This window comes from Lepidochelys kempii, chromosome 17 (genome assembly GCF_965140285.1).
Source record: "Lepidochelys kempii isolate rLepKem1 chromosome 17, rLepKem1.hap1, whole genome shotgun sequence".
Lineage (NCBI taxonomy): Eukaryota > Metazoa > Chordata > Testudines > Cheloniidae > Lepidochelys > Lepidochelys kempii.
The window spans coordinates 2,015,945-2,028,195 of NC_136396.1; the positions used below are offsets into that span (position 1 = coordinate 2,015,945).

A 12,251-nucleotide genomic window follows, 5' to 3' on the forward strand; every position below is an offset into this window, starting at 1 on the left:
CCCTATTGATTGCCTTTAGAAAGAAGGTGCTGTATGCATTGCAAAATCTCTCTCTCCATGTTAAAAGCAGTTCTGTATAAATCTCTGTTAATACATAACTGTTTACTGCTTTCATTAGGGTTATAGCAATAACAACTGTATCTATAAGTAAATCGAAACGTTATTTTTCCTCCCACCTCACTCGGCTCAATAACTCTGCCCTGGCTTCCCCCAGCACTAACTGGCTGGTAAAAGCGAAGGAAGTCTCTTGGGAACCCAAGGTAACTTTGCTAGAATTGCAAGTGTGCCTGGGAACAGATATATAATGTGATCTTAAATGAGCATTTTATCCGCCTAGCCTCAGGGCTCTTCTCTGCCCGGGGAGCACGGGGCGGCATCGCACAGGGGACGGGCTATTATAGACCCGGAATACGAATTCTCCTTGTTCAAGTCAAAGCAACGGGCTGGACCTGATCCTGCAAACGTCTCCCTCCTCTGCAATCTAGCGCAGACAACACCGTTATTTTCCTTAAAAACAACGAGCCCCATAAACAAACTCTGGGGGCAGCTGAGGTTTTAAATCGTCAGAATTAAACTTGATGTCAAACACAATTTATGTCCAGACTAGCGTGCCATTAGTTAACTGGGATCCAAATCACAAGGGAACAAACAAACGGGGACTGAGCTGCGGAGGATATTAATTGTGTGTGACAACAAGGCTCCAATGGCCCTCTATCACTGTTACACACACTTACATTTATCATTAGTTGTTATAGATCCTTCCACAGCCAACGGCCCCTCCTGCCTCAGGAAAGAGACCTTGCTGGCAAAGCCAGTCCAGAGACACTCAAGCCTCGGGTTCCAGGGGACGGCACCTGACGCCTCGGGTTCACATCCAGGGCATGAGGAAGGCTCTGCAAGCCACACAGAGCCGGGCACAGCACAGAGCCCCCCAGGGACCCTTCCGGCGGGGCAGAGCAGCAGCTAATGGCAGAGCAGCCCCAGGCGGGCCCGACGCTCCCAATGGCGCCATTTGCCATCACTAAACCTCGGGCTTCAGGGCATCGCAGCGGGGCACTGAAGGGAATCCCTCAATCTCACCCACATGCAATTGCTCCACTGGCCAGGTGCACCAGGGGGCTTTACACTTTTCTCTGAAGCATCAATCATCAGCTAATGCCAAAGGCCGGAGACCAGCCCAGCTGCTCTGACCCAGCATGGCATCTGAAACCAAACGGCCAATATCCGCTCCCCACAAATCCCCACTCCCTGCCAGCTGCGGCACTGGGGCACTGTGCTGGCTTTGGAGAGGTCAGAAGCCACTGAGAAGGCAAACAACTGGGGACCTGCTTTGCTATCTGTCCTTTCCCAGGTAGGACACACTGCTTATCTGATGGGGCTTCAAGGACAGGGAGCCTGGGGGAGCAGTCACTCTGGGGTGGGGCCTGGGGGGGAGGGGGCACTTGTCCTAGCTTTGCACAGCTTTGCCTGTTGCCTTGTGAGGAGAAGGGATGAGTTATTGTCTCATCATATTCCCAGGACATCCAGATTTATAATTGATTTCCTCTCCGTTCCAGGAGCGGCTACGGAGGACTCCCGGGGGAGAGGCGCAGACTGTCAGTTACACGGGCAGCGTTACCTGCGGACCCTGGTGTGATGCGAACAGCTGCTCCAGGCATGGCTGAAGTGAGCTGTGGGCTGAATGCTCACAATGCAGCCCCTGCAGACTGCCAATCCCAGCATGCAACAGCGTCATCCCGAACCATCCAGCCAGGAGCTGCAGACGCCCCCCACCCAGTGACACAGCCCCCTCCAGATACGGGCCTACGCGATGCGGCTCCAGCACCGGTCCCTCACGGCACCGAGAGGCTCCCGGCGCACCCTCTCCCCAGGTCCCCAGCCCCTGCTGCCAGCGGCGGAGCGCAGCGGTCGGGACGCAGCCCGGTGGCTGCTTATTAGAGGGTTAGGGCTAGTGCACATGCATGGAGTGCGCTGGGGGGGTCGACATGCAGGGCCCAGCGGCGGGCTCCTTCCAGGCATGCTCGGGGTTAGGAACAAGGGGTTATTGAATTGCGAAGGAGAGTTGAGATCCTCACAGTTTATTCTTTCTTTTCTGATACTTTGTCACCACGTCCTGCAAACTGAGAATGGGGGCGGAAGGGGGCAGGAGGACAAAGAAAATAAATGAACTTAAAGAGGCAAAACGGAACAAAACCACAACAGAAACAAACCAGGGCAAACCAAAGAGCAGAGCCGGGGAGGGGGGAAGGAAGGAGGGGTTGGTGGACAGCAGCACTGTCTCCCGTGTGGAGAGCCCAACGCACCTCCCCACACTTGCAGATTACAGCGCGCCGGGGCCAGGACCAGAACCCAGAGCTGCTAGTCCAGAGTCCTCGCGGCTGGGCCTGGTCTCAGCGCACAGCCCCAGCCCGGTGCCCCAGCCGGTTCCTGGGGTGGCCCTGGAGTTGCTAGCGATGCTTTCTGATGCCGGTTCCTGGGGTGGCTGTACTCTGACATCGCCCATGTTTGTGGTGCAGCAGGCAGCAATCAGCTGCTCCCCCTGCTGGAGGGGGGGGGTGCAGGCGTGCCCCATCATAACACCTAGCTCAGAGAGCATTTTCCAGCCCCAGCTCTCTACGCTCTTTCCCAAGGTCAGTGTCATTACACCCATTTAACAGGTGGGGAAACTGAGGCATGGAGGTGAAATGACTTGTGCAGAGTTCCCCAGCAGGCCACTGGCAGAGTCCCAGTCTAGTGCTCTATCCACTAGCCCACCCCACCTCCCAGCCACTCTCGGAAGGTGCAGACGCACCCAACACCATAAACAAGTGCTTGCTTTGCAAGCGGCAATGTGAGGCCAAGGCGGGCCGGGCCGGAATTAAGGCAGCTTTTGTCACGGCCAGAAAGCAGGGACTCCCCAGGAACACACTGGCTCGTCCCATAAATTTCCAAGTCTCTGGGAAACAGAAGCTGCTCTCCCGTTTTATGGCAAGGGGAAGTGGGAAGGAAGAGCCTGAACTGGAGCAGGGGGAAGATAAGATCCGACCTGCCTGAATTGCTGCAAGGAATCAGCCCCACACCCAAGCAGCCGCTATCCGGGATGGGAGGGTGGGGAGGGTGTGTGTGGCTGACTGCAGCATGTCCATGGGGGACCCCACCAGCTTCGCCATGGGGCAGCCCTGCCCAGTCTATTGGGAAGGAATGAGCAGGACTGGGAGTTTCCCGGGCCCTGGCGGGTGAGGGTAGCGGGGGTCTCCGGTAGGTAACCGTGCGGCTCCCACCTGTTGATGAGGTCCTCGTTGTCATCGCTTTCCATCTCGTCCTCGATGGCAGCCTGCAGGTCCCCAATCCGCTTGAACGCCAGCTTCAGGTCCGACTGCAGGCTTTGGTTGGCGGCCTCCAGGCTCTCCAGGTCCATTTCCTTGGGGAGAGTGAACCCAGTGAGCATTGGCTGCAGCCCCATGCCACAGAGAGGCAGCCAGTGCCAGCCTGGAACTGTCACCCCACAGAGGGGCTGGGGTGGCCACAGCTGGAGCATAGCACCCAGTCCCGTCCATCAGGCAGGGAGGGACCAGGGCTGTGCCCAGCATGTCACAGGGCAGTTACACCAGAGCAGATTTGCCCCCTCTCCTCCCCGAGGCAGTTACACCGGGGTGGATTTAGCCCAGCTCCCATTTTTAAAGGGCTATTCTCAAGATGCCCAGCTCCCCGTTTCCCCTGCCAGGCTCTGTTTATGGGTAGGACCTACGCTAACCAGCCTAGTTTCATAGCGACGTTTGGGGATCAGTGGCATGACCCATATATTTAAGGCTGCACATTCGACCCCGATGGGGGCACCCCGGCTGGTCCCTGCTCCCACCCCTGGGCACGCTGGGGGCAGCGCTCCCCATAGCTAGTCGAGGGCACCATCACATCAGCTAACAGTTCAGCGGGGTGGGGGGGGCTGGCTGCCCCGCCTCGCCCTCTGACCAGGCTTCCTCACCAGCTCATGCTTCTTGCGGCTGGCCTCAGCTTCCTTCTTGGCCAGCTCGCCCATCTCCTCCTTGGTGTCCCGTAGCTGGCGCTGCAGCCGCTTGTTCTGCTCCTTCTCCCGGTTCTCGGCGGCTGCACGCTGGTCCCGCTCCTCTGTCAGCTTCTCCATGTTTTCCTTCAGGCGGCTGGCCAGGCTCTGGGGGCGCAGGGCACAGTCAGGCAGGTCACAGTTACCCCAATCCCCAGACAGGGCAGTGGAGGTGGCTAGGGTCACGCAGAGCAAGGGTGGGGAAGAGAACCCAGGAGTCCTGGCGCCCCTCGAGATCAGCAGGGACATTTAAATTGGGGATTGGTCCTGCTTTGCGCAGGGGGTTGGACTAGATGACCTCCTGAGGTCCCTTCCAACCCTGATATTCTATGATTCGGGCCTTCCAGGGCCAGGCCACCTCAACAGCCAGCCCCACGGGGTGTGAGCCAGTCATCAAGGCCCTGCCAAGCCACAGGGGCTCCTGGATGCCCTGCCCAGAGCAGGGCCGCTGAGTCCCCATGCTGGCCCCCTCCCATACCCCCCTTCCCTCCCCGCCCAGCCGCAGGAGGCGATGGGGAGACGGCAGCCCTGACAGAATCAATATTCACTCGTCAAGAATAATCGCAGCAGAGAACGGCAATTACCCAGCCCGGCTCAGGAGCGAGCGCCGCCCCGTCGCTTCCCACTGAACGCTAATGGAACAAACGAACCCAGCGCCATGCATTTACATGAGGGGCTGGGGCGGGGGGAGAATGGAGGAGCTGCTTCCCCTGGGCGAGGGAGGGGGCAGAACAATTGCGGGGCTTTGGCGAATTGGAAAAATAGATTTAACTTTGTGTGAAGTAATTACAGCCTGTAACGCCGAGAAAAAATAGACTCAATCCTTCCCGGCAGCTGAGCCATCCGCTGCATATTTATGGCCCCGCCAGCAAGAGGGGAAGGGCAATACGGAGAGGGAGAGCCGAGCGCCTCGCCTCTCACGGCAGAGAGGGGCTGCGAACGCAGAATATAAAGCAGGCTGCGCTGAGCGGGAGCAGCAGAGTCTATAATTTCACTAAGTCAAGAGCAGCACTTTGCCACGCACCAGCTGGACTGCCAATGATTGTTATCAGTGCCCGCGGATAACCGGCCCAGGCAGGCGTGGAGCTGGGGGCGTCAGGGGACAGGGCGCAGCAGGATGCTGACACAGGAAGAATCAAGCCCGGTCCAGGTAACAGGCCGTGGGCAGCGGAAGGCCCGGAGAGCTGCCTAGCCAGTGTCCCCAGTCCAGAGCTCTGCACGGGCCACTCCAGGCGGCGTTAACGCTGCACCAGGAGCCCTCAGCCTCCCCCAGTGGCACCATCAACCCTGCCCAAACCCGCAGCATCTGCTCTGGGACAGGGGCGCCCTTCGGTCCAGCCTTCGCACAGCGCTGGCACAGACTAGCCGAGAGGCCGCTGTGGGCTCCCCTGCCTGGCCCCACTCACAGCCAGTCCCACAGAATGACTGGAGCAGCAGCTGCCAACCTCCCTTGATGAACAGTCCTCCACTGGAGCTCGTGCCCAGCTGTGCTGGGCTGGAAACGAGGGGTGGCGCTCAGATCACCAGATGCCCAGGGAGCTCTCAGTCAGCGTGCAGGCCAGGCCAGGGGCCACTGGCAGACATGCTCGTTGACGAGCCCGCTGCACTGATGGGGCTGCCCTGCTCCCCACCATGCGGGGCCAGCAGTGGAGTTGGCTCAGAGGAGCTCCGGATCCCCTCCTCCCCCAACAGCGCGACCTGCGGGGCCAGGGCGCCATCTGGAGCTCCCTACATTAAAGAAGTATGGGCTGGATGAATGGACGATAAGGTGGACAGAAAGCTGGCTAGATTGTCGGGCTCAATGGGTGGTGATCAATGGCTCCATGTCCAGTTGGCAGCCGGTATCAAGTGGAGTGCCCCAGGATCGGTCCTGGGGCCGGTTTTGTTCAATATCTTCACAAATGATCTGGAGGATGGTGTGGATTGCACCCTCAGCAAGTTTGCAGATGACACTAAACTGGGAGGAGAGGTAGATACGCTGGAGGTTAGGGATAGGATACAGAGGGATCTAGACAAATTAGAGGATTGGGCCAAAAGAAATCTGATGAGGTTCAACAAGGACAAGTGCAGAGTCCTGTACTTAGGACGGAAGAATCCCATGCACAGCTACAGACGAGGGACCAAATGGCTCGGCAGCAGTTCTGCAGAAAAGGACCTAGGGGTTATAGTGGATGAGAAGCTGGATGAGAGTCAACAGTGTGCCCTTGTTGCCAAGAAGGCTAACGGCATTTTGGGCTGTATAAGTAGGGGCATTGCCAGCAGATTGAGGGACATGATCATTCCCCTCTGTTCGACATTGGTGAGGCCTCATCTGGAGTACTGTGTCCAGTTTTGGGCCCCACACTACAAGGATGTGGAAAAATTGGAAAACGTCCAGCGGAGGGCAACAAAAATGATTAGGGGGCTGGGGCACATGACTTATGAGGAGAGGCTGAGAGAACTGGGATTGTTTAGTCTGCAGAAGAGAAGAATGAGGGGGGATTTGATGGCTGCTTTCAACTACCTGAAAGGGGGTTCCAGAGAGGATGGTTCTAAACTATTCTCAGTGGTAGAAGAGGACAGGACAAGGAGTAATGGTCTCAAGTTGCAGTGGGGGAGGTTTAGGTTGGATATTAGGAAAAACTTTTTCACTAGGAGGGTGGTGAAGCACTGGAATGCGTTATCTAGGGAGGTGGTGGAATCTCCTTCCTGAGAGGTTTTTAAGGTCAGGCTCGACAAAGCCCTGGTTGGGATGATTTATTTGGGGATTGGTCCCGCTTTGAGCAGTGGGTTGGACTAGATGACCTCCCAAGGTCCCTTCCAACCCTGATATTTTATGATTCTGTGATACCTCCAGGCGTTTGACTTGGGTCCTCTCGAACTCTAACCGCGTCTCCAGCTCCCGGATCTTGGCTTCCTGCCGGCTGACTAGAGACTTGTCCACCATGGACTGCTCGAGGAACTCCAGCTGGCTCTGCAGCCCTTGTAGCTGGGGACAGGACAGGCAGCAGCTCAGGTCACACCAAAAGAAAACCAAGGCTTGGCCCCATCCTGGTTCGGGAGAAGAGCCAGGCGGGCCAGCACATCCGGCTCAGCTGCAGACAGACCCAGCCCCTTGGGGTCAGTGCAGTGCCTTGAACCAGCACCCTCAGCAGCCGGGTGCTCCCTTCTCTCCAGCCCCCTGGTGACGGGGGCGGGGGCAGGCACTGCAGGCCATGCGCCTGTTTGCCCAAACGGCCTCTTCCCTGGGAGAGCGGCAGGTGCTGGGGCCTTTGGGCAGCGCTACCCTGCTGGGGAGCCAGGCTGGGGCCATTGCCGAGGGAGGTAGGGGCTCTCTGCAGGCAAGGTGGCTGTCCCCACGCTTGCTGCTGGGGTCTGCCAGGCTCTCCAGACTCACACATGTAGCGTGGGCAGCTAGGGGCCAGCGATTTCCCCTGTTTGGCCGTCACAGAGAGGATCAGGCTAAACCAGCCTGGCTGCGGACCTGGAGCGGCACACGGGTCTCCGCCAACGGCTGGACTCATGTTGCTCGCGTCCCAGATTGCAGCGCAGGGGCCCAGCCCCTCCCAAACCCAAAGGCCATACTCTGGGTGTGCTCCCCCCCAGCACAATGATGACCCAGGACCACCCTGCTACCTTCTCCTGCAGCTCCTGCTTCTCTTTATTGGCGTCTTCCAGCTGGGACTGGAGGTCGTTTATCTGGGCCAGATCCCGGGAGGCCTGTGGGCAGAGAGTGTCTGGGCTGATCAGAATCCAGAGCCAGGCCAGCTGCCCTCTGCCAGCCCCAGGGCCACGGGCGCAGCGCCCCTAGGGCAGGCAGTGGGACTTGCCAGCCTCCGGGACAGCCCCCGGGCAGGCTCACAGCAGGGGAATCCAGCAGTGCCCTTTGGGTGCCAGGCCTGCTCTCCAGCTGGGATGCCAGGGATGGCCAGAGCTCAGCTGAGACTACAGAGCGGGGTGAAGACACCTAGCGGCTCACCTCACTTCCAGCCTCCACAGAGAGGCGCCTACGAGTGTCTGTGGTGCCAGGCTGGGCTAGCATGGTGTGGACGGGGCGCCCAGGGGCTGGGCTGGGGGGCATGCTCAGGGTGCCGTGGGGGGGTGCGCCAGCAGCACACAGGACTGGTAGAGCTGGGCACAGGTGACATCACCTGGGCCACTGATGCTTTGTGCTTCTTCATCAGTTCGTTCATGTCCTCCTGGTCCTCCTCCAGGCGGCTCTGCACCTCGTTCTTTTCCCGCTGCAGCCGGCTCAGCTGCTCCTCCAGCTGGGGGGAGACGGGGGAGAGGTGAGGCTGGCTAGTCCCATGTACACTGCTGCCCCCCAACCACTGCCCCCAAGGCTCCCCCCACCCACCCGGCACCAGCAGCAGGCACCTCTGTGCCCCTCCATCCTGCCGTAGCTGGGCTCCAGCCCGGTTCTGCCTGGGGAGGCCAGAGCCCAGGACAATAATGGACCTTCCAGCGCACCAGACCGCCAAGCCTGGGCTGGACGCAGGCCAGGGACGGACTGGCTCTCAGGGGTGGGCTCGGGGTCTTACCCCTGCGCAAGCAAGATTGATGATGAGAGCTCGGAGGAATTAGCTCGAGATGCTCATGCCCACAGGAAGCTGGGGCCCGAGGGCAGGGCCAGGCCCCCTTTGCCTGCCATAACCATAAGGCTCTATGTTGGCCATGATCCATGGGGCTCGGAGCAGCCTGAACAAGCCTGCTGGGCAGGGAACCGGCTCATCGCAGGCCACGGGGGAGTGGAGCCGCACGGGCAGGGAACTGGCTCAGGCACTCACGGCTGCCTTGGCTTTGGAGATGTCGTCGATCTGCAGGTGAAGATCCTCAATTTCCACCTCCATGGACTTGCGGGCCTTGACTGCCGCTGCGCAGGTGAATTCAGACTCCTCCAGCTGCAGAGAGAGCCCGACACGGGGACTGTCAGCACCGGGCACGGGTCACGGCATGGGCGACGCACGCAGCAGCCTGGGGGCAGCCCCGGGGGTTTCTGTTGGGAGGAGCAGGGAATGGCGGCCGCGGTAGCCTTGCTTGTCCAGGAGGCAGCAGCACTGGTGTCGCCAAGGAGCCACTTCAGGAGTGGCAGGCACGGCCAGCACATGCCGTGGGGAGCAGGGAAGAGGGGGGATGGCAGCCCAGAGCACAGGAACCCCCCACAAGGGCCAGTCCTGACCTCCCCCAGCTCTCCCTAGCTCAGATCAGTGAGTGACGAGGGCTGGGAACCCCCCTCGGGAGACACGGAGGACAAGGCCGGGCCAGGCACAGAGCACGCACGGTCCCGGCAGGCAGTGCACACCTGATTTCTGAGCTGAGCGATCTCCCTCTTACTGGGCGCGTTGTTTTTCAGGTGATCCAGCATGATCTGGGCATCCGCCAGCAGCGCCTTGGTTCTCTTCAGATCCTTGCGCAGACGCTTCTCCGTCTCAAAATCCCGCTGGCTCACCTGGGCATGGGGAGGCCATGCAGGGGCTTGAGGGCACGCCCGCCCTACACTCTCCATCCCAGAGCAGTCCCCCGCCCCCTCAGCAATGGGCACTGGCTCCCTCTAGAACCTGAGCACCACACCCGCGATGGGCAGAACCCCCAGCACCAGGGCTCAGCTCCTGCAGGGGACAGTGACCCCCGGGCACACCCGCGATGGGCAGAACCCCCAGTGCCAGGGCTCAGCTCCTGCAGGGGACAGTGACCCCCGGGCACACCCGTGATGGGCAGAACCCCCAGTGCCAGGGCTCAGCTCCTGCAGGGGACAGTGACCCCCGGGCACAGAGTGGACGCCGCACTCCCTCTGCTCCGCTCTAGCACGGCCCTTCGCCCTGCACCATCGGGCGCATGCTCCCTCCGCGGAGGCAGCTGCTCGCTGCGGCCAACCTCAGTCTCGGACCTCCTGGCCAAGGACCAGTCTGGTCCCCAGAGCCCGCTCCACCCCAGACAGCGGCAGGCCAGAGGAGTGCTCCTGGGGCAGGGGCAGCGGGGCCCGCTGTGGTTTAGGAACTAGCCAGCCAGGGGTGCCCACGCCCCACTCTGCCATGCTGGCTTCAACCCGGGCCAAACCTCCTCCTTCCAGCAGTGCCCCCGGGAGGAAAGACTTTCAGATCTACCTGGGTTCAGTCCTGGCCATTAACCCCTGGGAGACCCAGCTCCACGCTGCACCCCCCAGCCGGGGTCTCTTGCCCGGGCGGTACCTGGTCACTAGCCGCAGACAGCTTGCTCTCCAGCTCCCGTTTCTCTCTCAGCACCTTCTGCTTATCCTCGTACTCCTCCTCCAGCTGCACTTCCATCTGCTTCAGCTGCGCCCGGCACCCCAGACACAAGAGCAAGAGGGTTTCCATGAGGCACGCTCGGGCCAGTGTGGCTGGGAGAGCGGTGTGCTGGACGTGCGGGGCTGGGTTAGCAGGACGGGGGGCCGGGCAAGCAGGCTGGGGAGGGACAGGCAGGGCTGGGCGAGCAGTGCACGGGACGGGGGCAGGGCAGCGAGCACAGGAAGGACCCTAACCTGCACTAGCCAGTCACCTCCCGGCTGGGGGGCCACTCGACGACCCTGGGTCCCAGTCCCAGTTAGGCCCCCAACCCCGTCTCTTAGCTCCTGCAGACATGATCCATGAGGCAATTTGGTGATACTGACTGTCCCTGCGCAAGAGAGACCCTAGGACTGGCACAGTGGGGGCTACAAATCCAGATTGAGGGGCACCGGGGTTACCCCATCCCCAGCCTTCTGGGGAAGTGGGGAGATGCTGGCTCCAGACCGCCCCGGGTCCCTGTGCCATGATTTGAGAGGAGCAGTGCACTGCCTGACCCAGCTAATGCAGGCAGAGTGAGCAGACGGGGAGAGCGACTGGTTAAACTTGTCAGGCCAGGAGAGCGACTGGTTAAACTCATCAGGCCAGGGCCGAGCAAGCTGCCAGCTAAGATCTGCGTGGGGAGCCAGAGTAACACAACCCGCCAATCACATCACAGGGCCCTACTGCCAGGCCCACAGCACTGGGTCTTCGGGGCCTGGGGGGGGACACGATGCAGCAGGCCAGGGATATCATGGGGAGTGGAACAGGAGAGAGGGGATTCATCTCTAGAAAAGAGCCCACGCTTCTCTCCAAACTCAGCCCACCCCCACTCTCCTGAGACCCTACCCATACCCTGCAGGTGGCTGCTCCAGAAGCTGGTGCCCTGGCTGTGCCCTGTGCCATGGACAGCAGCTGGGCACTCAGCATCCTGCCCCACCCGCACCCCTCTAGCCCAGTGTCTCAGAGAGCAGCAAGCCCCCCGCCGAGCGGTTCGCACTGCGTCCCAGCTGACAACAGCATGGCCAGGATGAAGTGGCTCGCCCGGCCCCCAGCCTAGTATGGCAGGGAGATCACGACCAGACATGGCAGCTCCTCCGAGCAAGGAGCACTGCACCCCTGCCTTGCTGAGCCCTACGCCGCTTGGTGCAGCCCCTGACACTGCCTGGCAGTCGGTGCCCAGTGTTTTCTCATGGCAGCATTCAGCACCAGGTCACGAGCAGCCAGGGGCTGTGTGCGCCCCACACCCTGTGTGTCCCAAGGGGGCTGGCCCCCACTCCATCTGACAGAGAACACGGGCCAGCCCGGCAGGCACCAGGGCCGCTGTACCTGGGACAGGGGCCCTCTGCCAGGCACAGCAGGCCTGAGGTACGTGGGTGGCAGGCAGCAGGGAGGCAGCTGTCTCTCCACTGGCCAAACACCCTCGTGCCCCTGCCCAGCAGTGAGGGCAGAGCGACGCTCTGGCCCTACCTTCTTCTGGCACGACTGCCTGATCTCCTCCACCTCCTCGTCGCGGCTCTCCACCTCCTTGGAGTGGGTCTGCCGCAGGCGCTCCATCTCCATCTCCAGACGCAGCTTGGCCTGCGGGCGGAAAGCAGCCCTGGTCAGCCCGACGCCAGGGGCCTGGCCACGCCACTCCTGGCAGAGCGGCCCTCTGCTGATCACTTCCATCCCGCTGAGCCTGAATGCAGCCACGCAGAGCGAGTGTGGGCCAGAGCATGGCCACTAGCCCTCAGGGGCAGCACACGGATAGGGCCAGCCCAAGGCCTGTCGGACCTGTAACCCTCAGTCTCCACTGCCCTGCACACTAGACAGAAGCTGTCTGCCCCGGTAACATAGACGCCCCCTCGGCCAGCACGGCATAGAGCAATTGGCCTGCACCCAGGGAGAGGTCCTGTGTTACCCCGGCTAAGAGCTGCCAGGGAGCGCAGGGACAGGGGCACCCTTGTGTT

At 60.8% G+C, this 12,251-nt stretch overlaps 1 protein-coding gene across 6 annotated transcripts in view; it reads right to left on the reverse strand.

Annotated features, from left to right (window-relative positions):
* The window catches only part of MYO18A (myosin XVIIIA), a 168,716-nt gene that overhangs the window by 13,511 nt on the left and 142,954 nt on the right, over positions 1-12,251 (reverse strand). For all 6 annotated transcript variants that reach the window (XM_073315968.2, XM_073315969.2, XM_073315971.2 and 3 more), the window contains 10 exons: positions 11,770-11,880; positions 10,207-10,311; positions 9,321-9,467; positions 8,806-8,919; positions 8,170-8,286; positions 7,655-7,738; positions 6,870-7,007; positions 3,962-4,147; positions 3,261-3,400; positions 2,076-2,120 (listed from right to left, as the gene is read on the reverse strand). In XM_073315968.2, the coding sequence (XP_073172069.1) occupies positions 2,076-2,120; positions 3,261-3,400; positions 3,962-4,147; positions 6,870-7,007; positions 7,655-7,738; positions 8,170-8,286; positions 8,806-8,919; positions 9,321-9,467; positions 10,207-10,311; positions 11,770-11,880 (1,187 nt within the window). The remainder of the gene's footprint in view (positions 1-2,075; positions 2,121-3,260; positions 3,401-3,961; positions 4,148-6,869; positions 7,008-7,654; positions 7,739-8,169; positions 8,287-8,805; positions 8,920-9,320; positions 9,468-10,206; positions 10,312-11,769; positions 11,881-12,251) is intronic.